This window comes from Notechis scutatus, chromosome 4 (assembly GCF_049901735.1).
Source record: "Notechis scutatus isolate UNSWTSFEM ecotype Mainland chromosome 4, rNotScu1.2, whole genome shotgun sequence".
Classification (NCBI taxonomy): Eukaryota; Metazoa; Chordata; class Lepidosauria; order Squamata; family Elapidae; genus Notechis; species Notechis scutatus.
In genome coordinates, this window is record NC_142012.1 from 124040967 (window position 1) to 124065964 (window position 24998).

At 38.9% G+C, this 24998-nt stretch overlaps 1 protein-coding gene across 1 annotated transcript; it reads right to left on the minus strand.

The window, feature by feature from the left end:
• Positions 1 to 107: 107 nt before the first annotated feature.
• SFRP5 (secreted frizzled related protein 5) lies at positions 108 to 6303 on the minus strand. Its single transcript, XM_026675815.2, has 3 exons — positions 5550 to 6303; positions 2347 to 2424; positions 108 to 484 (listed from the first exon to the last, which is right to left on the minus strand). Exons 1-3 carry the CDS (start codon positions 6070 to 6072, stop codon positions 141 to 143), a joined length of 945 nt encoding a protein of 314 aa, XP_026531600.2. The 5' UTR covers positions 6073 to 6303; the 3' UTR covers positions 108 to 140.
• Positions 6304 to 24998: the final 18695 nt, after the last annotated feature.

Consider the following 24998-nt stretch of genomic DNA (forward strand, 5'->3'; position numbering starts at 1 on the left):
AGGATTCCTCCGAATATTTTTAATCAAACCCAATTATCCGATGGAAAACAGAATCCTCAGAAAAATGGGCTCTACCAGCTTGTATCTTGATGTCAGCCTGCCCACAGAAAAAGGATATTTATATGTGGGGGGGGGGGCATTCAGTGGGGGTCTGATCCATAAAAGAATGGATAATGCAAGGAACATGGATAAGAGAACATGAACTTAACGGCAAATTTCATTTCCTTGTTCTTCTTCTCCCAGCGATAAATGGCCAAGACTAACAGTCTCCCACCCACTTTTCGGCCCATGACCAGAAAGCTGCCACTGAGATCATCAAGCTGAGGGCAAGGACATGTGCCTGCATTCTTCATATACAGTACCAGCTTTTTGGTGTCCTTGCGTTTCAGTGGCCCCACTTTGAGCAGTTTTTTTTTCTTTTGAGTGGCCACTAATCGCCTCTCCCCGTTTTCCTTTTTGATCTCCTTGATGCGCATCTTCACCACTGTGGAAGAGAGGATAGATCATAAATTGCCTTAAGACATTACAAATTAAGGAGGGAAGTCAGTGAAAGAAGAAGTGGAGAAGTAGATAGAATTGTAAATATGCAAATTATGGTGTTGATGAGTATAGTCCCTTTGATTTTAAGGTTCAGAATTGACTTTTAAAATGTTGGCAGAGGAAGACCAAAGATAGATGGCGGGTAAGCTGAAGCTGCAGAATAAATGGGAGTGATTTACTCAGCCCTTGCCACATTATCCTACTGGCTACTTTTTTGCACATGACAGATGTGTATTTGTTTCAAGGCCCAGCTACCAGATTTTTAGCTATGTCACATTGGTCATCCCTGAAGTCCCTTATTGTTTCAGTAGTGAGCGTATCTGGAAAAGGTACAGATCATCCAATTTTTTTTAAATAGTATGAATTCAGGGTGTTTTTTTTTATCGTTAAGAAGTTTATAGAGCACAACAGCATTAAATGCAGATATAGCATTTATGGCAAATTGCTGCAGTTATAGTGATATACCACCAATTCCATCTTGATGTTCCCATGTGAGGGAGTTCTTTGGGTGACTTAGCACAGGTTGTTTCTTACAGAATACCACATATGAATGGACATTCCAAAAGGCACAAGAACTGGATCATCCAAAATGAATGAGCAAATTTGAATTTAGTTATGTGGGGGGAAATGTGCTACCTTGAGAGGAGCTTGTTACTATGTGCAGCCTGGAAATAAAGGAAGGTTAGGTATTGATTTATGACAACTTTTGGGGAAAACCCTGGGGGGGAAAAATAAGGGAATGCTATAAATTGTGTTTTTGAAGTGAAATATTAAAAAAAAAAAGCCATTTCAGTTTGGGGGAAACATAACTGGTGCTCATCTCCGAATCAAATGGAGTAGAATTCAAGATTGACAACCTTAAATGTGACACCTGAAGTAGAATACCCTGCAAGCCCATCTCTATCTCCAACCTCGCCTGTGGTAACTTGCTTTCCTTTTATGGCACACAATTGCCCTCATGAAGCAGCTGCCTTTGTCTGGGTAGATCTAGCTTCTCTGAGGATGTGAAAATGAATGTGAAACGTATTGTATTCTGCATCAGAGTAAACTCGTCTGCTGCTGGTATCATCTTGTCTCCTATACCTATACAGTAGATCCTTGACAAGGAAAATCTGCCATATTTAACCACGGCTATTTTCAGTCTTCTGTTTGCTTACACTGATTACTCTAAGTATCTGGTTGATCTCATCCTTTGAAGAACTGAACTATAACTACATAAATATTTTATAATGATTATTTTTAAAATGTATACCTTGGCTCTTCTACAAGGACTATTCAAGGCAACAAATAAATGGTACACCCTTTTAAATGAAGCACTACAAAATTAACAAAAGAAAAAAATAAAAAGTACTGGAAATTCTAATAATTATAGGGAAATATAACACTATTCATTATTATTAGTGCATGGAGATTGTCTTCAAAAAATGAATTCTGATCAGGTTGTTATTAAAACTTTGTTTTTAAAATGTAAGAATATTCAAGGGTTTGGAAAGATATAACTGGCAGATCTAAATGACAAGGCTGCTTAGAAATGTGAGAAAATATCCTAATTTAATCTTATTAAGAGATGAGATGGGTTCAGAGTGACAAAGATTTTTTCTTGGAGTCATAATTTAGGGCTACTGTGAGTCAAAAAAAAAATCACATTGATTTGATCCCAGAAACAACCTGGAAGCTGCTGAAGGATCTGATTGAAAATAGATGGAGTTCAAGCAGGGAAAGGGAAGTAAGAATCATAAATATTCAATATATTCCCAACAGCTGCTTATCCCAGATCTCTGCTGTTGTTTTGTGTGTATGATTTACCAAAGTCACTGGAACACATCTGCTCCATGATGCCATCCGCTTTGTGTTCCATCTCGCACTGGGTGCAAATCTTTGAAACTGTAAGATGGAAAAAATGAATGTGAGCTTAGAAAATTGGGCATATTTAGCGTTGTGCCATATATATTCCTGTCTGTTTTCATAGGCAATTGATTTCAAGTGATTTCCTAATTACCTTGCCTTGTTATGAACTTTTTAATTATCCTGAAATATCTTGAACAAATAAAAAACCATTTCAGTATAGTTACTGATCTATATTTTTTTAACATGTTAATGGAGATGATTAAATAGATGTGGAATAATCATGTTTATATAAAATATAAGTTTAATCAAATTTAATTTTTACCTGCCTCTCCCATACCTTTCCACTGCAGCCCCCAGCATTCTACTCAATGGTCAAGTGAGACCAAGACAGCAGGAAAGGGAAACATGTTCATAAACGTACGTCTTAATGGGATGCATTATTAGAGCATTGTTCTCTAGCTGTTACTCTGAATCCTACATGGGGATTGAATTCTATCAACATCCATGAAGATCTGCACAATTACTACATTAGTATGCATTTAAAGAAGGGAAAGAGGAAAGTGAGAAAAAAAGGCAATAAAGGACAAAGTTTTTTTACCCACAAAAAAAACAAGTAGGTCTAGTTTTCTTCCAATTTATTAAACTGGATAGGCTAAGGCTCTTACTGTTATATGAGTATTAAAATACAAGAAATGTGACATCTTTCTTTTTAATTCAGATAAAGAAAGACATAATTAAAGTTGGACCCATACTGTGAGTTTGAATTAAAGATATATCCTGGATATGTAAAATACATTGCATGATTATTTCTTTAGCCTTTTTGTTACTTTCTGGACTTGGCATCAAACACCAAACATGACTTGCTTTCTACATGGGCATGTAAAGAACTTTGCTAGCAAGGAGCTCTTTGCCAAACATTATACTTAAATCAAGTAATTGACCAAAAATGATAGAAAGGACAGAATAAAATCTGTACTGCCCTTTTGAAGCATGCAGAGAGAAACCCCATTAGAAGGCATTATTAGCTGTTCCTAAGTATCCAATGGGATGGGAGTCAGTGGATATTATCTCCAAATAAATTTCATATTAAGTTTCCATGAGAAATTTTGGATTTGGGCCAAATCCCCCCTCTACTGGCAGCACTTATACCTCATTCCAACTGGGAAGAGTGACTTTGTGGGATCCTTGGTGCTCTATGAGTTCCTGTCTGTTCAAATAGAGACATCCTTCAGCCACCACAAAATAGGCAAGGGGGAAGTTGCTTTTGTGGATGATTATTAAAATTCTACCTGACTGATTGGGGTTAGTGTCCTTAGAGTGAATTGGGGGATAGGAGTTTACTCAAACATTCCTGAATGGCTGTGGTATCTTGTGGATATAAGAAACAGAAAAGTGAAAAGACAGGCAGTATATCTAGGGAAACTTAATTTTTGCAGGCAATGATTTTGAGTCTGTTCCTATTCAAGCCAGAGAAATATTTTTTGCAATCTTGTTTACAGGACACAGCTGATGGGGACTGGGGTAAGTGGGGGAGGGGAGCTCATGCAGAATCTGCTTCAGACTTGTCTTAGACAAAGAACACACCCCTGTAGCTTTTGTACCCAGTGTCAAGGTTTAGTTATTTACATAGGACTGGTGTATGTGCATGAGAGACAGACAGATTAGTGCTGGTGTTTCAAAACCATCCATTTTAATATCCCTCTATTTTCCTGCTGGGTTTTTTTTTTCTCTTGCTATTTAAAAAAAATGAAAGAGGGAAAATAAAAGTTTGTTGATGGAAGCACTCTGAATCATTTCTGGCTGTCTTAGGGATCAGGCACAGGTTGTACAGCAGAGCAATTCTGAAATGAAAGGACCTGGAGCTAAAAGCTGTGCTGGAAGTATTTTTCAGCCTTGGCAACTTGAAGAGATGTGGACTTCAACTCCCAGAATAGTCAAGTTTGAGAAACACTGTATACTGGAGTTTGCTGGGCTTTGTTGGCTCTAAGGCCGGGGTTGTGGAAATAACTTGTCTATATGTTTTGCCTCCATATCTGTCTATGAAGATTCTCAGTCATCCAGGTCATGGTTGTCCCAAAGGTGCTTTTTCAACAGGCAACTGGACTTTCTGCGTTTTTTAAAAAAGCACATTTCACTTCTCATCCAAGAAGCTTCTTCAGCTCTCAGCTCCATAAGTACTGTTGATTACATTCACAAGCCTTTTTGTGGCAAATAATACTTCCCAGATTCCAGATGTAGACTGGTTCTTACCAGGTCCAGATTTTGGTGCTCACCAAGGCCAGGTGAGGAAAAAAAAGAGTGTCTCTGTTCTTTTTCCAGCTTGCTCTATGATCGGAATACTTCTGAAATTAGCCTGGGTTCTCTTTTGATCAAACCGTGCCTCCAGCTGGCTGCTGTGCCAAAGAATTTGCAAACAACTGCTTGTAGATAGCAGATGTGCATGCCTGGGTGTGGGCAAACATTTGTTGGTTTTAGTTCTAAAATCTCTGTGTATCCACCTCTCCCTGATCGCATGCTTGAGAGGATGAGCTTCTTCAGGTTTATTATGTGAAGAAGCTTGCACTCCTGAAAGAAGCATACTAGAGAAAAAGTCACATTATGTTGGATGTTTCATCCTATATGAATGCTACTGCTTTTGTAATGAAGCAGATGGTAATGTCCTGCTCTTATAATACAGAGGAAAAAACATTGATATGGATACAGGGTTGTGTGGCAAATGTCTGTACAATGTGCTTAATATGGAGAACTTGTAAAAGATAAGAGGGTAGGAGTCCAGACTAGTGTTTTCCAATCTAAGACAACTTCTAAGTGTATTGACTTTCAAGCCAGCATCGTGACTGCTGAGAATTCTAGTACAGGTAGTCCTTGAAAACAATTCATTTAACAACCATTAGAACTACTGAACAGTACATAGTGTTTCTCAATCTTAACTATTCTGGGAGTTGAATTTCTAATGGTTGAACAGTACTGAAAAAAGTCAAAACCAGTCCATCTGGAAGTACTGACCCCAGGAAACACTAATATAGACAGAAGCATGCATAAGATTTGTTTCTAGTAACCAAAGTCCAAGGAGTATTGTAAAGTGGGGTTCTACAGGAATTGTATAAGAAATAGATTTATTAATTTCCCTCCTCCACTTCCCATGCCCTCCATGCTATTACCTGATGGCTGAGTAACTTGGTTGTTTCCAAACTGCACTGTGATACAGAGGTCGTTGTCAAAGGGAAATTTGTTGCAGTTGAGCATATCAGGCCAGGGGAAGCCATAGGATTCCATGACGGGTGCACATGAATCACGCACAACTTCACATAAAGAACGGCATGGATAGATGGGCTGGTCCAGGCAGACAGGTGTAAATAGAGAGCAGAGGAAAACTTGTGTGTCTGAGTGGCATCTCTTGGCTAGGAGAGGTACCCAGCTGCTGGCTTGTTGCTTGACCTCAGGCATAGATTCATGCTCCAGCAGATTAGGTAAGCGCATGCGTTTGTAACCCACGTTGTGGCAGAGCTGCAGATCAGCTGGGATGTCCACACACTGTGATTGCTTGGTATAGAAGCGTCCATGCTGAAAGTTATCTGAAGGCCAGCTGTAGTAATCATACTCCTGACTCATGGACTGCACCCAGCCCTGCACCAGAACCAGTAGCACTCCATCCAGGACATTCCACCGACAGAGAAAGATCATGGTCCAGAGATTACGCTGTTTCTGCTGGAAAAGAGGTAAGTGAGTTGCTGCAGGTGCCACTGGCAACTAACTTTACTGCTCTGTTCTAATCCCAGCCAAATTGAGCTGCCAGTACCTGCTATAGAAACCAGGTACCTATGCCCAGGAAAGCAAACCTCTTCTCTCCAAGTGGCTCTTTATATTTGTCACTACCAGTGGGATGGAAGGAGCTGGATTCACACAAAGCCTCTGCTCCAGGCTATTTAGCACCACCCCTTCTAAGTTTGCAAAGGAGCCTCTTGGGGGTCGCCAGCAGCCAATCTTCACTAGCAAGCTTCCCTCCTCCCAAGTCTGACTTGGGTGCCAGCCACGATGATGTCCCCACCTCTAACTCTGGGCTGCTCCTCCACCCTCCTTCTTTCCTCCTCCTCCTCCTTCCCTCCTCTGGACCATCTGGGTTGTTCATATGCCTTTCACAACAGCCTTGCTCTTTTCCATACGATACATTGCATCAGGCTCCAGCTGCTATTGCCCTGAAACGCTACAAAGCAACTAATGTTAGGCAGCAGATTTTCTGTCTCCAGGCTTCATTTCTGGAGTGCATTAAAAATGAGCAGATTAGTATAAAGTGGCTTTTATTCTCCCCTCTTATTTCAGGTGCAAAGTATGTTAGTCCTGATAAGCCCCGTCCATTTTGATTAGCAGTCTCTCTAATGTATTGAGACAAATGTTTAGCCTACTTGTTAAATAATAAAACAATCACATTCTGATCTTTTCCTGTAGAGATTATAGGCAAAAATTTTGGTGAGGGTGGCAGGAAATACAGTCATCCCTTTTAGAATATTTTTTGAGAGAGGCAAAGGAGAACAAGTTTGTGTCAGTTTTAGCAAAGTTAACAATGAGGGGGTCTGATCAGGATGGAAGGATGATCACTTAGAATGAAGAGAGGCATTCTCTTCCATCTCCTCCCTACATCAGTCAAGTAAATAGATGGTATATGTATGCTTTCTGGAGAACAAGAACTTGGACCATGTAGGCCAACAGAAATAAAGGTGGGGAACATATGGGAGACTTTGAAAGAACCATTGCTGTTATCAGATGAATAGATGTGTAAAGTGTTATTCACTAGACAGAAAGTGAACAGAAACCCAGTAGTTGCTTACAGATCCAAGCACCTTATTCTTTGGGTTGGTAAACTCTTCGCAAAAGGTATGTATGTTCATATATTCTATGTAATATAAGACTGTCAATTCACCAAAGCATTCTGGGTGACAAACAAATGACTCTCTGACAGCTAAGTCTGTCATTTGTGGGATATACAGCTGCTCCCATATAAAGATCAGGTGCTAAAATAAATCACCAACATCACATGCTTTCACACCATGAAAACTGAAAAAAAAAACCATGAATTACCCTGATTGCTGGAGATTGCACAATACGTTAAACTCTAAATTAACCACATTGACTAGGTTTATTCACTATAGTTGATGATGATAATCTTTATTCCACCTTTCTGCTTAGCTTTAAAAAATGTTACAGTTAAAACAATACCTACGGTGTGGTATTTAATGTACAGTAAAATAGAGAATAAATAATATTTTTTTCTTTTTACAACCCTTTAATCCAGGAGTGTCAAACTCGCAACTTCACGTTGTCATGTGATGTAACATGACTTTTCCCCGCTTCACTAAAATGGGGGTGGCATGGCCAGTGTGTGGTGCATCTGGCCCAAGCGCCACAAGTTTGACACCCCTTTATTTGGTGTGAATCAGGGAAACTATAGAATAAAGAATATAAAAACTAAATAAAATAAAATAAAAGCACAAATATTTGTGTGTTCATTTATTGCTATTTATATCCTCCATTTCCAATTCTATCCAAATAGTTTTCAAGCAACATGGATAATTCTGAATTAAAAATAAAACATTATTTTTAAATAAACAAACACAAAAACATTTTCTAAACTTCTTCCCCAGGGCTGTTGACACTAATGGCCTTGTAGCAGAGAAGGGAGAATTCTGGAGAAAAGGCTTTGATAACCCTCCTCCCCTCCTCCCTTGGCTTAATGAATAACTCGGTCAATTCTGATTCAGAAAACGGTGCTTAAAACATGTCATAGCTAAAACCAATCACAATTCTTTTGTGGCAAGATCGCTAGAATAAAGTCTGTTAAGTTTTCTAACAGTTTACCTAATATTTCACAGCTGTGATGTATAAAGATAGCACACTACAGGGTTTGTGATAAACCCTGACGTGTTCCTTACCTAGTCTGTGTTCCAGCTAGGACATATTTGGGAGAAAAAAGATGGGCTTGAATGTCTGTCTGCTCTTCTTATAAGTTCCGTGTAGATCAGTGTTTCTTAAACTTGGCCACTTTAAGATGTGTAGACTTCAATTCCCAGAATTCTCTAGCTACTGATGTAAGTGATGATGCAGAGCCTCATGTCTTTGAAACCTGTTGTTGAGACTGAAACTAAACCAAATTTGAGCTAAGGTCCAGAAGGTTGTGCCCTTGGTGACTGTGAATGCGGCTGGAAGACAGCACTGAATCTTATTGAACGTGGCATGTATTCATTTTGATGGGATGTGTTAAACGTGCTTTTTAGGAAGTGTTATTGAAACTAGATGGCAGCAAAGACACAGCATTTCTGTGTTCCTTTATTGCCATTTAGTGGTAGTTTGGATTTCTGTAACTTAGATCTGCTTGCACTGTCTTTAAATATGTAGGATTACAATGCACAACATCTCTAGCCAACATAGTCCTTAGATATGCTGGAGGATGAGGAGAGTTGCAGTCCAACATATCTGGAAAAGACTAAACTTAGCTATTACCTGGAGTTCTTGCTAATATATCCACCACACCTGGACTCCATTACTTGGGCCAACTCTGAAATGATAGCACAAAATCAGATGGAGGTGGCAGGGGGAGGTTGGCAGAGGTGTAGCTGTTTTCCTCTATCTATTAGCTATCCATATTTTTCTAGCTAGATCTGGTAGCCCTTGATCAAACCTAGGTAGCCCTAGGTCAAACTCCCAGCCCATGGGCCAGATGTGTCACATGCTGGCCATGCCTGGTTTAGCAAAGGAGGAAAAAGTCCCGATACGTCACGTGACGCTGCTGTGACGATGTGAGTTTGACACCCCTGCTCTAGATATAAATATACTGTACATACAGTAAATAGAATAAAGGAGGAAGCAAACCTACTTTATGTTGTGTTGAAATTGCCATTGTGTTCTAACAAGAATTTTGAGATCAGCAGAAATTCGGCCAGTGTAGTTTTCTCCATTGCTACTGAATGATTTGATTGTTGTTAAATACTATAAATTCACAGGACCATTTCCATTAAATGTGTGGATTAGGTATACAGTAATGTCACCAATGTTTGTGATTAATAAGGTTGTGAAAAAGAACTGCAAAGTTCTGGATAACTGCTAAATGTTAGCTAATACACAAACATCTCTTTGCTTCTATCTAGTGATTATTTAGACTTTTTGCAGTCCAAATCTTATACTGTAAGCCCTAAGTTAAAGAAATATTCTCTTTACTTTTAATGAGAAACAGTCTTCCCTGAAAATGTTGGGATAGATACTGGAGCCCATTATAATGATGGAAACCTAGTTACTTATTAAATATAACAATGTTTTATAAATCTTGTGAGAATTTATGTTGCAGCCAACATTACTAGAGAATTACTTCAAAGATCAGAATAAAAACAAAATGAAGCCAGAAAACTACCAAATAACAAATACCTTATGCCACCAGACTCGAAATTCTAGACCTAGAAAATCTAGAACTACGCCGCCTTCGGTCTGATCTAAGTATAGTATATAAAATCATACATTGCAATGTCCTACCTGTCAATGAACACTTCAGCTTCAACCATAACAACACAAGAGCAAACAATAGATACAAACTCAAGGTTAATCGCACCAAACTTGATTGCAGGAAATATGACTTCAGCAACAGAGTGGTCAATATCTGGAATACTCTACCTGACTCTGTAGTTTCTTCCCCAAATCCCAAAAACTTTAACCTTAGACTGTCTACTATTGACCTCACCCCTTTCCTTAGAGGGGGCATGCATAAGCGCACCAACGTGCCTACCGTCCCTGTCCTATTGTTTCTTTTATTTTTTTATTTTTCTTATATGTATTCATAACTATGTTTTTACTTATACCTATTATCTTGTAAGCAGTTGACAAAAATAAATAAATAAATAAATAAATAAAACATTATTTGACAGAATTGACATGCTATCACTGCAATGAAATGTGTAAGCATCAATGTAGATTTCCTTCCAAATATTGAATGGATGTACATTTAGCAAATTTAGAGTGTTTGAAATGAGCAATTTATTAGGTTTATCAACTTTTCATTTTATGTGAAAAACTTGTGCTTTCAATAGACAAAATCATCCAAGATACCTTTCTCTAACACTGAATCTAATCAGTGAATCTAATAAGTTGTTTGAACTTCTTTTAATTAAATTATCTGTGCTCAATAGCTATTAAAAGCATCCCTTTGTCCAATTGTAGCAAAATGTTGTAAATGAGCAATTTAGTAAAGTGTGTAACAAAATGTCTAAACAATAACCTGGTTATATAAAAGTATGTCAAAGACCCTTCTTTGATATTATCAGAAACCATTCTCAATGAAGAGAGCCTAGCTGTGATATATGGCCACTATGTCACTGGATCAAGAGTTGCACACAACCCTAATGGGCTTTTATTTCACACAAAATATCATAGGCTGTCCCCTGACCTCACTAGATGAAATTGCTAGGACTCGATGTCTTAGCAGGACGAGGAAAATCCTCAGGGATGATTCACACCTTGGTCAGCACTTCTTTACTCTCCTACCATCAGGCAGGAGATACAGAAGCATAGCCAGTGGAATGAACAGGCTGAAAAATAGTTTCTATCCGTGGGCTGTCAGACTTCTGAATACAACATAACACCACAACTATTTAGTATGATAGACTTGCAGGGCCAGCACAACGTGCAACATGTCTACACTGGTGCAATATAATATAATGTAATGTGCAATATAATATAATGCACACCTGTGTATATAGGATCGTGTGTCTGTTCGTACGATCCACTGGGTTAGGATTTTCTTTCTTTCACTTATGAGTTATTGAGATGTATTCTGTGTTTGCGGGGGGCTGTACTAAGGGTGGCTCATCCAATCTCATTGTACACATGTTGTACATTGACAATTTGAAGCCACTAGGCCCTGGGAATGCGGCAGGAATGAACAAACTTAAGGAAAGAGTTTCAAAAAGATTACTCAGTTCAACAGAATCTCATCTTGACATTGTTTGGCATATGAAGTAGTAGAGAGAAACTCCTAGAGTAGGGGTGTCAAACTCGCGTCGTCACAGTAGTGTCACATGATGTATCAGGACTTTTCCCCCCTTCGCTAATGGGCAGGGGCAGCACATGACACATCTGGCCTGCAGGCTGTGAATTTGACACTGCTGTCCTAGAAGCTTTCAAGCTTTATTATATCTTACAACAATAGCTATACTTGAAACCCACATTGCTCCTGTTTCTTGACCTTGCACGCCTCTAAGGGCTGACAGTGGGTAACATCCTGTTATCCTTCACAACTGAAATATATACCCCCAAAATAGGGTTCAGGTAAATAGATCTAGGCTTATGACTAAAAGACTAACATCTTTATAGTTGGAAAATGTTTTAACATGACATAAATATTTTTAAAATGCATTTCAAATAAAACCTTTTTGCTAATCTTGCTATTTCTGGTAGCTTGTATGTATTTTATGGTCATCATCAGGTGCTGTCATCCAGTTTCACATATACTACTTAGTGCAAAGATAACTTTTGGGGGACATAGATTCTAGGTGGGATCCAGCTTTGGGTTTTTTTTTTTTAAGTTGGAGAGTCATCCTCTCTCAAGCATATTAATTGGTGGCTGCCACTGGAGTTCAGATAAGATAAAGACATGGCTTTATCATCCCATCGACTTGAGTGAAGGGGATGGCTTCAGGGACCCAGTTATCCCAGCTAAGAACAAGATAAGTTCTCTGGCACTGACAGAAAATCTCTGGCTTCTGATGAATGTGCTTGTTTTGATGTTGGTAATGAACAGTATGTGGAGGGGGAGAATGACAGGCTTTGGGGTGTGAGTATCACAAGGTGAGACTGTATGTGGGAATTTATAGGAGTGTGAAAACAAAACTGTGTATGAATCAGCCATTTTGGGTGATTTGGGGCTAACTGCTGGTTGTTTTTATGCATTGTGTTATTTTTAAGGAAGGAGTGGGTTTTATTTATCTTTTGCTTGAAGGAACTGTTGGCCTGAAAAGGCTGTACACCTACTTAGAAAAGATGGCTGGGCCACTTATTTGTCTTTTTTTGTGAATGGCAATAAAACCCTGCCTGCCAAATTCTCAAGATCATTTTTGTTCATAAAGTGCCCCAAATATACAGAAGCACTTCAGGCATCTTCCTTCATATGGTCCAGTTTCTTTTTCTAGATATAATCATTCCCAAATGGGAGACTACTGTGAAAGAAGTCTCGTAAGGCTGGGTCAAGAATGGGGAGGATAAAAGATCCAGAAACAAGCTGTCTTGTCAGGTCCTTGAAACACAGTTTACTAAACTCCAGCTAAAGCAGGGGTGTCAAACTCTATTTTATTGAGGGCTGCATCAGGGTTGTGTTTTATTTTGGAGAGGGGCTGGGGTGTGTGTGGGCAGGGTGTGTGTGGCCAGCTTGACGTCACTCGTGTTGGGGGTGCCTCTGGTGTCCCAAGTGTTCAGCCAGTGAAAACAGGCTCCCGAGCTCAATTTTTTGGCTTCAACGGCCTCCTGCAATCCTCTGTCAGTAAAAACGGAGCTTGGGAGGGCTCAAAGCACCCCATGGGCTGGATCCTGCCCCCGAGCCTTGAGTTTGACACCCCTGAGCTAAAGTGTGCTAAGGCCTCCTTCCCACTTGTACATGCATTTGCATTAACCTTGGCTGACTACCCTGACTACCTGACTGCTGACACAGCCAATAGAGGGAGAGAATTGTTATCCAACTCAATTGAAGACAAATGTTTCCACAGCTTTTTGTTATAAACAGAATAACAAGCAAATGATTTCTGGCTATCGAACCCTTGACCTCATGTCTTTCAGATGTTCCATGTCTTATATTTCCTGCTCTTAATGCTCTAAATATGTATAGAATACTCAAGATACAATCACTGAAACTAGAGGATTCACCATCACGATGAGTTCTAGAGAGAGAAAAAGCATATGTATTATTGTGTTACACCAAGATAATGGGATTTATTGTTAATCTTAACTGAATCATAAAACCGATTACCTGAATTTACATAGTACATTAATCCATTAATTGGCCAATCACTTGTTAATATTGGGTTCTCACAATTCAAATCAAACTAACATATTTTGTGGATCCAACCACTAAATGGATGTGATGTATAAATGCCTAGAGCAGGTGAGATGGATATTGTGGGGAAAACTGCTGAGAGTGACTTGATTAGGAATATGTGCTTGTGGGTTCCCTACTTAAGGTAGATGGGTTTCCAGATGAAAGTCCTGAAGTTGTTAAAAAAAAGGTAGGAGATATAATACTATATAGGGATTGGCAGTATACAGCACATTTAAAAATATTAAAATCAGTATATAAAGCCTAATATCATAAATGTAAGGGGTGGCTATTTTGGAATGATCTGTTTGGAAATATAGGGGTTAACAATAACTCCAATCAAACCAAAAGGTGATTTACTTAATTCTGGTTTGTTCTCCTGCAACTTTATTTCTTTTGGAGGCAACAACCTTGAAGATTGAGGTAAGAGTTTGTGGCTATGTTTGTACAAGAGACTAGTTCAGCCTAAAATGAGGTTAACTTGTGGTTCTGCCTATTGTAGGAATTCAGCCATTGTTCTGGCAGGTAGGGCAAACAATGTAATTTCATTAAGCCATAAAATGTTTTATTTCTATTGCTGCATCATTTTGTATGAACATAGCAGTTGTGCTTTGTTAATATATGTTAAGTGAGTTGTATGAACCCAATCAGTATGTCTAATATTATTTAAGCATGTGTCATCTATGGTACTAAGAGGATTTTTCATTCTCTTATGAAGGAAGTGTAGAAGGTATTATTTATTTTATTTTTTATTTATTTATTTGATTTGCCAATTGTTTACAAGATAATAAGTATAAGTGTATACATAGTTGTGAATACATGAAATGGGTACAGGTCAATAGTAGACAGTCTAAGGTTAAAGTTTTTGGGGTTTGGGGAAGAGATTATTGGCTTTTTAGTCTTTTAAACTGCTTTTAATAGTGAATGTACAACCTATTTATAATTTCCTGTTCTGCTTACCTCAAGATATATGGGGACACTTCATTTGAAAATGAAGATTTGTTGACTACTGTAACCTAGTGATTGAGATATATGGGCAACTGGTGTCCAGAGAAAAGGCTAGATCAGGGAAGGAAGGGGTTAATTATGATCAAAGTGTTGGATAGATAGTGGGAAAGCAGGGGTTAAATCCATCCTTTAGCTGGCGGGATAGGCAGCTTTGCTCAAAGGCCGGTTGGGAGGGGCAAATCGATTTCCCTGTGGGGTCTCTTTGTTTGTTCTCTTCACTGAGAGACATTGTGGTGAGACAGGATGACGCCACTCTGGAAATGAGTAGAGAGAGTTGAGGTATTGCTGTAGAAAGGAAAACAGAGGGAATACCAGGTATTGATAATAAGGATGGAGGATCTGGCAGCCTCTACTGATTGTAGATTACTAGGTAGATTTGCTTACCATGTAGAATTGTAAATTGACAACTTCCTACAAGTTATTAGCCATGGAATGTCCAGATGGACATTTTGCGTAGTTACTGAAATATGTGATAAAGAAACCTCCATGTGCATTTTCTGTGTGATTTCACCTCCTCTCACCTGGGTCTTTCATCATTGTCCAGCTAATATGGCTGTTTGCAGAGTAATTATAATCACATGGGGAACTGGATTGAGATCTTTTCATGTTCTCCCTATTCCCAAATTTGAATATATATATATATATATATATATATATATATATATATATATAGATGGCGAGTGGGACCTCGCACTGTAGTTCTTTTTAGCAACAATCGCCATCATCAGGCTTCTGACAGTGTTCGCCTGATGATGGCAGATGAGATCTGCTGAAACGAACCCAACTTAAAAGAACAACTACAATGACGGGAAAATACAACAAAGCCAATGCCATACAGAAGTACCGAAAACTTAAGAAATATATATATATATATATATATATATATATATATATATATATATATATATATATGTGTGTGTGTGTGTGTGTGTGTGTGTGTGTGTGTGTGTGTGTGTGTGTATACATATACATATACATATACATATACATATACATATACATATACATACATACATACATACATACATACATACACATATATATATATATATATATATATATATATATATATATATATATATATATATATATATAATAAAAATAAAAATCTGAGGGTACAGATAACCATGTAACACACAACTTAAGCAATTCTCTGTTTATGTGGTTATAATGTTGCCAAGGTCTGTGACAGATGCAATCTATTTTCTCTCAGGAACTCAAGAGTATAAATGTCTTTTTTCTTTTACATTTTGATGTAAAGGCAAATTAATTATGCCTTTGGATACTACATTTTTATAAGCATGGACCTAATCAGCTCAAATGGTGGAGTTATTCTGCTTAGAATAACTTAGCTGGTAAAATCAGCCCAGAGACTAATTATTCCAGGATTACAGAATTAAAAAATATTTCTAAAATTCTGTTGAGTAGCAGATTTCAGGATCTTCTGCAAAGTTTACTGAACCTTGAGAACCAGGAGCAAAATAACAAAATATGCATCTACTGAAAGTAGTGTATATTCTTCAGGCTCCAAGTTTGGGTCTGTGGTCTTTCCTTTTCATAAGGACATTGATGGTTGGGAACAGTTCAGTGGAAAGCGAGTGGGGATGATGATTGGTTTGGAATGTGAGACATAAAAAGACAAAAGAAGTAGGCAACTTAAACAAATAGAAGAGAATACTGATAGCATGATACCATTGTCTGATAACTTGGAGGTTGATTGGACCAGGATAGTGTAATATAGACACACAGAAAGGGATCCATTTAGCATTAAAGCAAAGGGCTAACCACTCCACTGGACTTTTAAAAGTAATTTGTGGCCCAATACATTTTTGGAAGAGCATTTGAAAGTCTTTTCTGAAAAGCTGTACTAGTTTCACTTTGGGAAAACCAGCTGGTTTTGAGGTCTTTTAGCCTGTTTTGCTTCCAGGTTGCTCTTTGTTTTCTTGGCAGACTTTTGTTGCCTTTTCCAGCTGTACTGATGATCATCTATACTTTCTGTTGGGGAAAATGGACCATCTGTTGAATGCAGTTTACAGAAAAACACATTATGGTTCATTATAAAAATATCACAACTCTCCTTGCTGCCTGGTCTGCCATGTTGATTATGTGAGCAGGCTTGTCCAGGCATTAAGTGTATCTTTATTGCTTTCTCTCTTCTCCTTTATAGCATAGTCTGCCGGCTGCTTTCTGTAATGATCTGTCCCTTGTCCATCAAAATTGAGCCATGCCTGGAGTTTCTGCAAAAGCTGTCTCCTTGGAAAACTACACACACCATTTGTGCCTTTAGCACAGACAGCCACAACTTATTAATATTATTGGCTGTGAACAGCATAAGTCAATTTAACTGCTTTCTCCAGGATTTGTTTTATCGTAGCCATCTCTCAATTTATATGTTGAAGTGATTCAGTGTTGCCTTCTGCATATATAAAGACTAGAGGTATTTATTTTTCCTGATCATTCTACCTAAATTTTGAGATGTTAAATACAACCTTTATCTTCCCCAACTTCATGCTTCAGATGTTGGACTTCAATTCCCATAATCCTTAGATTCCACTGTTGTGCTGGCCAAGGATCACAGAAGCTGCAGTCCTATGCATGTGGAGGGCATCTAGTTGAGAAAGTCTGGTCCAAAACAAAGCATTTCCTGCTTTCACTTGCTTTTCTGTAAAAGAATCTGGATTATGTCTGGATGACACAAAGATGTTCCAAATTTTCTCTATGGCTCTTGATGGAGTTGGCTCTGGTTGAATTTTACTGTATACAGTACTTTGCCTTTTGTCGAATTTTACTCTCTACAGTATTTAGGTACAGATTACAAACTTTGGTGCTCCAATAAAGAAATGGTTGGAGGGTGTGAGAAATAATTATGATGACTTCAGCAGGTTTAAAAATAAAAATAAAATCCACTTAAAAAAAAGTTCCTAAAATTAAATCCCCCAATATCATTTTCCTCTTGTAAGAATGATTGTGTATTGGTGAAAGATCGCACAGCTAGTATGACAGAAGATACTAAGTTTTTCTAATTACAATCCCAGATTTGTTTTGGGATCAACTAATTTCCCCTAAACAGCTGCATTGTGTAAACACAAGAAAAGATTAACAGAGAATTAACCCTCTCTTTTTGCTGCTGGAACAAAAATGAATTGCAAAGAAGCCCCACAAAATGGGGCCTTCTCTAGAAACTCCCATTGTCGGATCATTTTAATAATCCCACCGAAAAGGGATTGGACTGTCTAAGTCTCCTATAACATTGCTTTAATTGCAGTAAAGTCACTATGGATCAGGGGTGGGTTTCTACCAGTTCGCACCTATTCGCTAGAACCAGTTGTTAACATTCTAAGTAGTTCGGAGAACCAGTTGTTAGAAGAAAATACTGGCCTAATCCTGTAAGGAAGGCAGGAAGGAAACATTCTGGTGTTGCTTACAGAAACTGCCTCTCCGTTAACCCTTATTACATTCTTGGCAGGACTAGACTTCCTGTCTCAGGAACTTCTCTGGAGTTTTTTCCCCTCCTTTGCTGGTACTTTGCTTGTGTGGAGTGACCATTCAAAGTTACAGTGGCACTGAAAAAAGTGACTTATGACCATTTTTCACACTTATGACTGTTGCAACATCCCCACAGTCATGAGAGGCCAGGCGAGGAGATGCGTGCCTCAATTTGAGTGATATTGAGTTGGCCACGCCCAGCCAATAACATGACCACCAAGCCATGTCCACCCAGTCACATGACCACCAAGCCACACCCACCACCTAAGCCACGCCGACAGAACCAGTTGTTAAAAATTTGAATCCCACCCCTGCTATGGATCTTTTTTTCTTTTTCTTTTCCCAGATAGGGAGACTAACTCAATTTTCTTTGTAGTGAGTAGCTGGCTTTCCTGTCAAGATCATCACTTCTTTTTGACGAAGTCATCTGAGTTGCCTGCTGCTGGCTCCTGGGTATTAGTGTTTATTCTGAGGTAGCAGCAGACGGTGTCAGTTGTATTGTGTGAACACTGCCACAGAGTTCAAAACAAGTCTTGATGTTTCACTGCCCTTTGCTATGTTTCCAGCCTGGTTTTGTTATTGAACTTTAATTTTACAAAGATTGTGGATTAGGAGAAGGCTCAGCTCAGCATAATGTGTACAAAAATCTCTTTTCCTCAGTGTCAGCAAGTAGAGGTAGGTACTGCTTTTCCTAAGTGACTTGACACATAGTCAGGCCAAAAGAGTGTGCGTGTGTTTTTTTTTCTTATTTAGATTCCTGACCTCAGAATTATTGACCTTAAATCATGGTCATATGAAGACTGTATTCTGCCCCGAAGTATTACCACCATCTGATTCATATTCCCATGATTTCATGGTTCTGTTGGTCCTACTTTTATGCAAATTGGAATGATTGACCAACTTAGGGTAGAGCTGCTATAATTAGAATAGTACCCTATTTTTCTTCAAGCATCCAATTTTTATTCTCTATTAGGCTTAACTGTGATGCAGTTTGTTTAGTTAGTTAGTTTAATTGGTTTTAACCATTCAGTCGCGTCCAACTCTTGGTGACTTTATAGGCAGGTGCTCTCCATGCTATCCTATCAAGCTTCTTTGAACTGAAGGATGTTCATCTTTCTATCAGCTATGGTGGTATCAAGCCAGAGAGTTCTTTGCTTGCCCCTTCTTCTTGATTCACTAACCAGTCCTAGCATCACTGACTTCTCCAATGAATTTGCACACATGACATGGCTAATGTAAATCAGACGTAGTCTTATGATTTCGGCATCTAGTGATATTTCTGGTTTAAGTTTGTTTAAGGCCTCCTAAATTAGTGTGCAGTAGTCCACTACCTGAACTTAGTGCTTAAAGTTGCCAATCCAGGTGCCATCTCTTCCTTCAGACAGCAAAATGTCTTGAGATGGCCTTTTCTCAGATGTCAGCACACAGAGTCTAGTAAAAATAAACTTAAAAGGCCACAGAATTACCTTTATGTTCGGGGTTGATGAAAGGCCTGTGCAGGATAGGCTTAAAGCCAGCTGGATAGATACTCCTGTCTGTCAAGACACCCTCATTACTACCTCTCTGATCTTCTAGCTTGGAGGACTTCATTGCTATTGATCTTTGGAAAAGAAGAAAGATTAATGCAGCGAATTCCTGCTACATGACTCTGACTGACTGGATCGGGCTGCTTTCTTATGCCCAGGTAATTTATACTCCGCACATTTAATTTCTGCTCCCCCCCCATTATTCTATAATGCCCCTTGTCTTTTATGTAGAAAACATAAGTGTTCAGTGTCTTATGACTTTTCAATTCCTTCAGTTCCTCAAGTGTGTAAAAAAAAATTCTTCCATGGATATGGATTTGCAGGGCTAAAGCTTTGATCAAATTGTAAGTGAGGAACCAAGGCATTAGAACCACTTTACCGTTTTTCTTTGTTTTACAACTGCTTTCCAGTTATAGCTTCCTCTAGCTTTGCAAAGGAAGCTGTTGTTCAGAGATTGAATAACTGCTTTGCAAATTCACGGGGCCTGTGGTGCACCTGTGCCTGTCAGTGACATGCTGGGATTAGCCCAACCTTTCAGCAGAGCAGTGTGGGAGACAGGAAGAATCCTGTGTTTACTGCAGATCTGTACAGGCTCAAAGCTTATTTGAAAATGCATTGATACCCTCATCTAGGACCAGGCAACATTGCAGGTATGGTAATCACATTTTGTTCTGATTAGTAGGCTGCCCACAACAAAATTCTTAATTGCCACACTGTAAGTCCTTTCTGTTGTAGGGCTAAGATTTCAGATCCAAAGCTGTTATGGAGCAGGGTTTATCCTTCTTATTGATGTTCTGTTCACTGCAACAGCCCACTGGTGGGCTGTTCACCTAAGTCAGTGGTTCTCAAATAGTTTGATCTCTGGACCCTTTTACAGTCTTAAAAATGATCGAAAGCCTCCAAGACTTTTGGTTTGTGGGAGCTATATACGTTTATTTGTATTGAATTAGAAATGCTAAAATATTATTTATTTGATTTCATGTACCCCACCCACCCCGCAGGAAAGATTTTGGGGAACCTCAGAGTTCCTCAGACCACCCTTTGAAGATCACTGGCTTAGATGAACAGTCCTAGGTCCAAAGAATTTGTGGTCCAGTTGCAGGTCAGCTTTGATTTGCTTTGTATCTCCAGCAGCTCCCTGTTCCTGTAGGAAGTTGTTAGTTATAACTGAGTATTTAAATCACAGGAAATAGTGGAGAAGTCTGAAGGTGTTTGTAAAGGAAATGATGAAATACTTTGGCAAGGCAGGGGAAGAGAAACTGAAGAAATTGCGTGATGATAGGAAATGGCCTTCTCTAGATTCTGAATGCGGCCTTCAGATTTGGGCAATTACATAGAAAGGAATCATCGGCTCTTCCAACCAATCCCTGGCAGCACCGGCTCCTGGTGAAGCACATAACATATAAGGGGTGCTTTTCCCAGGACCCTTTGGGGATGCCCACATCCTAATCCTATTGGCATCACATTACTCGGCTTATTAATCTGCCTTATCTCTTTGATGCATATGCAAACTCTTGTCTCTGAAGCTCCTAATTATGTTTTTAATTAGAACTTGGCCTCGGCTGTGAAGGAGTAAACTGCAGCTGGAGATTGCTCAGTCTTGTGCTGCAGGTTCAGCTACTAATAGGTCCTACCTGGTTGGTAGGTGGGCTGAAGATATGCTTGCTGTTTTCGCACCTCCGTGGCCTGAATTTTTTCCCCCTAGAAGATGTTGGATCAGACTAGGGGCCTTGAGCTGCAGGAGGTCTTTGCCGTGCCTTGGCGGTATAAACTGTTTTTATGTCTTTCCTGCTTTGTTACATTTATAATGTGCTCCCTCTCTAGCAGAGCAGGATGGCTGGCTTGCAGGAAGATATGAAATATGAATGGAAAACCTACAACAGGTAATCCCAAAAGGTTTGCTGCCTGAAACTCCCTTCAGCATTATCACTGCCACATTCCCATGGGAATTTTGGGAATTTTGGGAAATTCTTTTGGGATTCTTCCCCCTCCTGAAGTCTGAATGCTTCAGAAGGATTAAAAGGAGATGATGAGAAGCCACAATGGTGTTTCAAGGTGTTTCAATTTCAGTTATGGAGGAACCAACAAGACGATGAACTCCCTTTCACCTGATGTATTCAAACAGAGGCTAAAATGCCTTCTTTTAGGCGAGCTTTGCTTTGGATTCCGTCCTGAGCAAAATGAATTCCATATACCAATTGGTTACTAGTGCAGTTTTACATGGATGAGTTGCAACATATACATACTTACTTGAGCTGATATATTTTGGACCAGCCACAGCTTTTTGGAATATCTTTAAGGGCAATCCCATGGAGAGTACATTATAATAGTCCAAGTCGAAGAAGAGTGGAGCAGGAGATACCGTGAGAAAAACAGGCTGCTCCAGGAAAGAACAATTGGCATGAGCTGTGCAAAGGCTTTCTCAGTGCTACTTGTTCTTTGACCGGAAGCTGTGAGTCTAGGAAGATCCTCAAGTTATGATCTAGTTCAGTTTGAGGGAACACAACTTTGTCCAAAACCAGACATGGAATAACCCTGGAGTATACCTCTACCTTTTGGGGAGTGAGCCTAAGATTATTCCTCCCCATCCAGATCTTGACAGCCTCTTCAGTACTGCAACAGCATCACCTGTTCAGCTCAGGCTAATATATCTCTCTTTATACCATCATATTGATATATAGATCTATATTGATGGATGATTTAATCTTCATATATGTTTCTCTTCAAATGTGTCTACAATCAGTAAAATGCTTCCTATCCTGTGCGGCACCAGTCCTTTTCTCCTGTCTTGGAAATCTACACAATTAAACAAACCCTCTCATTTCAGTTCTTTGTATGACAGCAGCATCTAGAAAATGCTGTGTAGAATGAGAAATGATACTAACATCTAAAGCTAGTCACATTTCAGTTATGAGTCATCATATGCCAACTGTATGCTAGACATTTATATATCACCTCTGTCATTAATTTTTGCATGTGAGAGAGTTCATAACTAGCACTTCACTTGTGATATAGCACATATAGTTTAGTTCCTCTAAGACATCTGAAGTTGTAATTTCTCTAATTTTCTCCTCTGAAAATACAAAGATGATAAATATCAGTATTATTCCTTCAGCGCATGTCATTTAATGTGGAGGTTTAAGAGTGAAAATTGATTATTCAGAGGGAAGTCTCATTGAATTCACTGAAGTAAATCCCAACTTAGTACAGTATATACAGATCTAAAGCTTTTCCCCCTCACTGTATTTTCCCCTCAAATTATGTGAAATATAAACATGTACATATATGATTTCAGTATGAGAATTCGTGAGTTGCTCTAGCTCCCAATAGACTTCTGGATTCAATTCAAGGTTGTTCCTATAAAACTGCACATACAGGAATACCTTTTTCCAACTATTTCTGCCTTTTCCACATTCTAATAGGGTAAGCATACCCTTCCATTGTTCCTTAAAGCAAAATCGTCTGATGGGATTCAAAAGGTAAGCCCTTCCCTGGCAATGATTGTCCCCTGGGATGATAGCCCTCACTCCCCTGATTGATCCCAACCCTGTTAGCTTTTAGGAAGGCATGAAGAATTTGGTTTTTCCCCCGGGTGCTAGGGCCTGGATGTTAGGAGGTCCCACCTTGCAAGGTGTATATAGCAATAGCACTTAGACTTATATACCACTTTATAGTGCTTTATAGCCCTCTTTAAGTGGTTGAGAGAGTCAGCATATTGCCCCCAACAATTTGGGTCCTCATTTTACCCACTTCGGAAGGATGGAAGGCTGAGTCAACCTTGAGCCTGGTGGGATTTGAACTGCCAAAAATTGTAGGCAGCTGGCTGCAGAAGTAGCCTGCAGTACTGCACTCTAACCACTGTACCACAGAGGCTCCTATATATTGAGGGTTCCCAATTTTCTATTTTGAAAAAGATTTTATCCCATTTTTTTCATATTCAAGTCAAGCAGCAAATATACCAATACTCCCTACTCCTCTTATTTCTCCCCTCAACATCTCTGTGTGGTGGGTTGGGCTGAGATAAAGTGATTGGCCAAAAGTCACACAAGTGGTTTTTCATGTCTAAGGGGGACTAGAACTCACAATTTCCTGGATCCTAGATCAGTACCTTAACCACTACACCAAACTGGTTATCAACATTTCCAATTGTATTGAATTTATATTTATTGACAAAGAAATAAAGGGAGACTAGTATAGATCTATTTCAAGCTATTTAGCTCTCGTCAGCTAGCCATACCCTTCTGGGAAGCAGAAGCAGTATGCTCCATCCCATATTTGGGTAGACCAGGTTTCCCTGATTAAAAAAATATATACTTTTGCAATTGTAGTTTTAATTGTAATTTAATTTTTGGTTATTCTGTATTGATGTATGCCATTCAGCTGCACCTATTCGAATTGGAATTAAACAGATAAATAAATCTCAAGATTACCCAATATTAATAGAATAAGACTCCACTGATCCTTTTGAAAAACTGATATAATCCTAGCGCACTACTGGTAATAATTACAATTTCTATGTCAAGAGTGAAATTTCCATTATCTTCAACCATTGGCATTCCGATTGGAGCCAATGAAATTGATTTTGATGAAGAGTATTTCTACAGTGCTAACAACAGTTCCTGATTATTTTTTCCTGTTATTTAGAGGCAGAGTGAGAAAAACATATTGGAGTTGCACAGGTTTCAGGGGTTACCTATAGGGTTTAAATTGTCAATTTAGACACTGAAAGGAACAGCTGCACAGCAGGAACTGGAATAATCTATCCTTGAGTAATGACTTTCTTGACAGTAGACTACTGAGATTGTGGAAGCAGTCGAATTTTCCCTAATTCTAACAAAACACTACATTGTCTCTGGAATAGATCATTTTAAGCTGCCTCAACTATGGGCTTGGGATGAGATGACGATATAACAGTAACAAAAGGTTGACAGGATTTGCTTGTTCATGGTGAAATGCAAGTCAGGAAAGGCCAAAAGATCTAGCTCTACCTGGCTTATTTGTGATACTTTGGATTTGATTCATTCATTTCTTCTGAATATTGTGGCAGGTTCAACTGATGGAGGTTGGTGGGCATTATTAGCATGATGTGAGAGGCACATTACATGAAAACAGTATTTGCATTGGGGTTCACATTTGTCTGACAACAGCAGATGGATGTGGACAAAATAATTATTCGAAATGCTTTAAATCCATCTGCTGTTCGAGATCTTACCATAATTTCTTTGTGTTCCTGATAAATGATTCTTGTAAGGCATTCATGTCCTGGCTATGTCTACAGAGTTCATCTCTGCATGATTTATTTTTACATTAATCTACCCAATTCTGCTACTTGAAAAATGATTATACAATCAGAGTAGTACTGGAATCAATGGTGAAATATGTACACGCATATACACAAAAATTATACAACTCTTTCCTTTCTAGCCCTGTAGATAGTTTAACTTATGCTTACTTTGTAGTTGCTAATATATAATAAGTGATGGATGGAATAATGAAATGAGCAATAACTCTGATTAGGATGCAAAAGT

Bases quoted from the DNA above. Each gene is read 5' to 3' on its own strand.
- SFRP5 (XM_026675815.2), bottom strand. From the start codon at position 6,072: ATGATCTTTCTCTGTCGGTGGAATGTCCTGGATGGAGTGCTACTGGTT. The intron at 2,425-5,549 runs GTAATAGCATGG...TCCATCTTACAG, and splicing joins CCAAGTTACTCAGCCATCAG to TTTCAAAGATTTGCACCCAG. The intron at 485-2,346 runs GTAAATCATACA...TCTCTTCCACAG, and splicing joins GATGTGTTCCAGTGACTTTG to TGGTGAAGATGCGCATCAAG.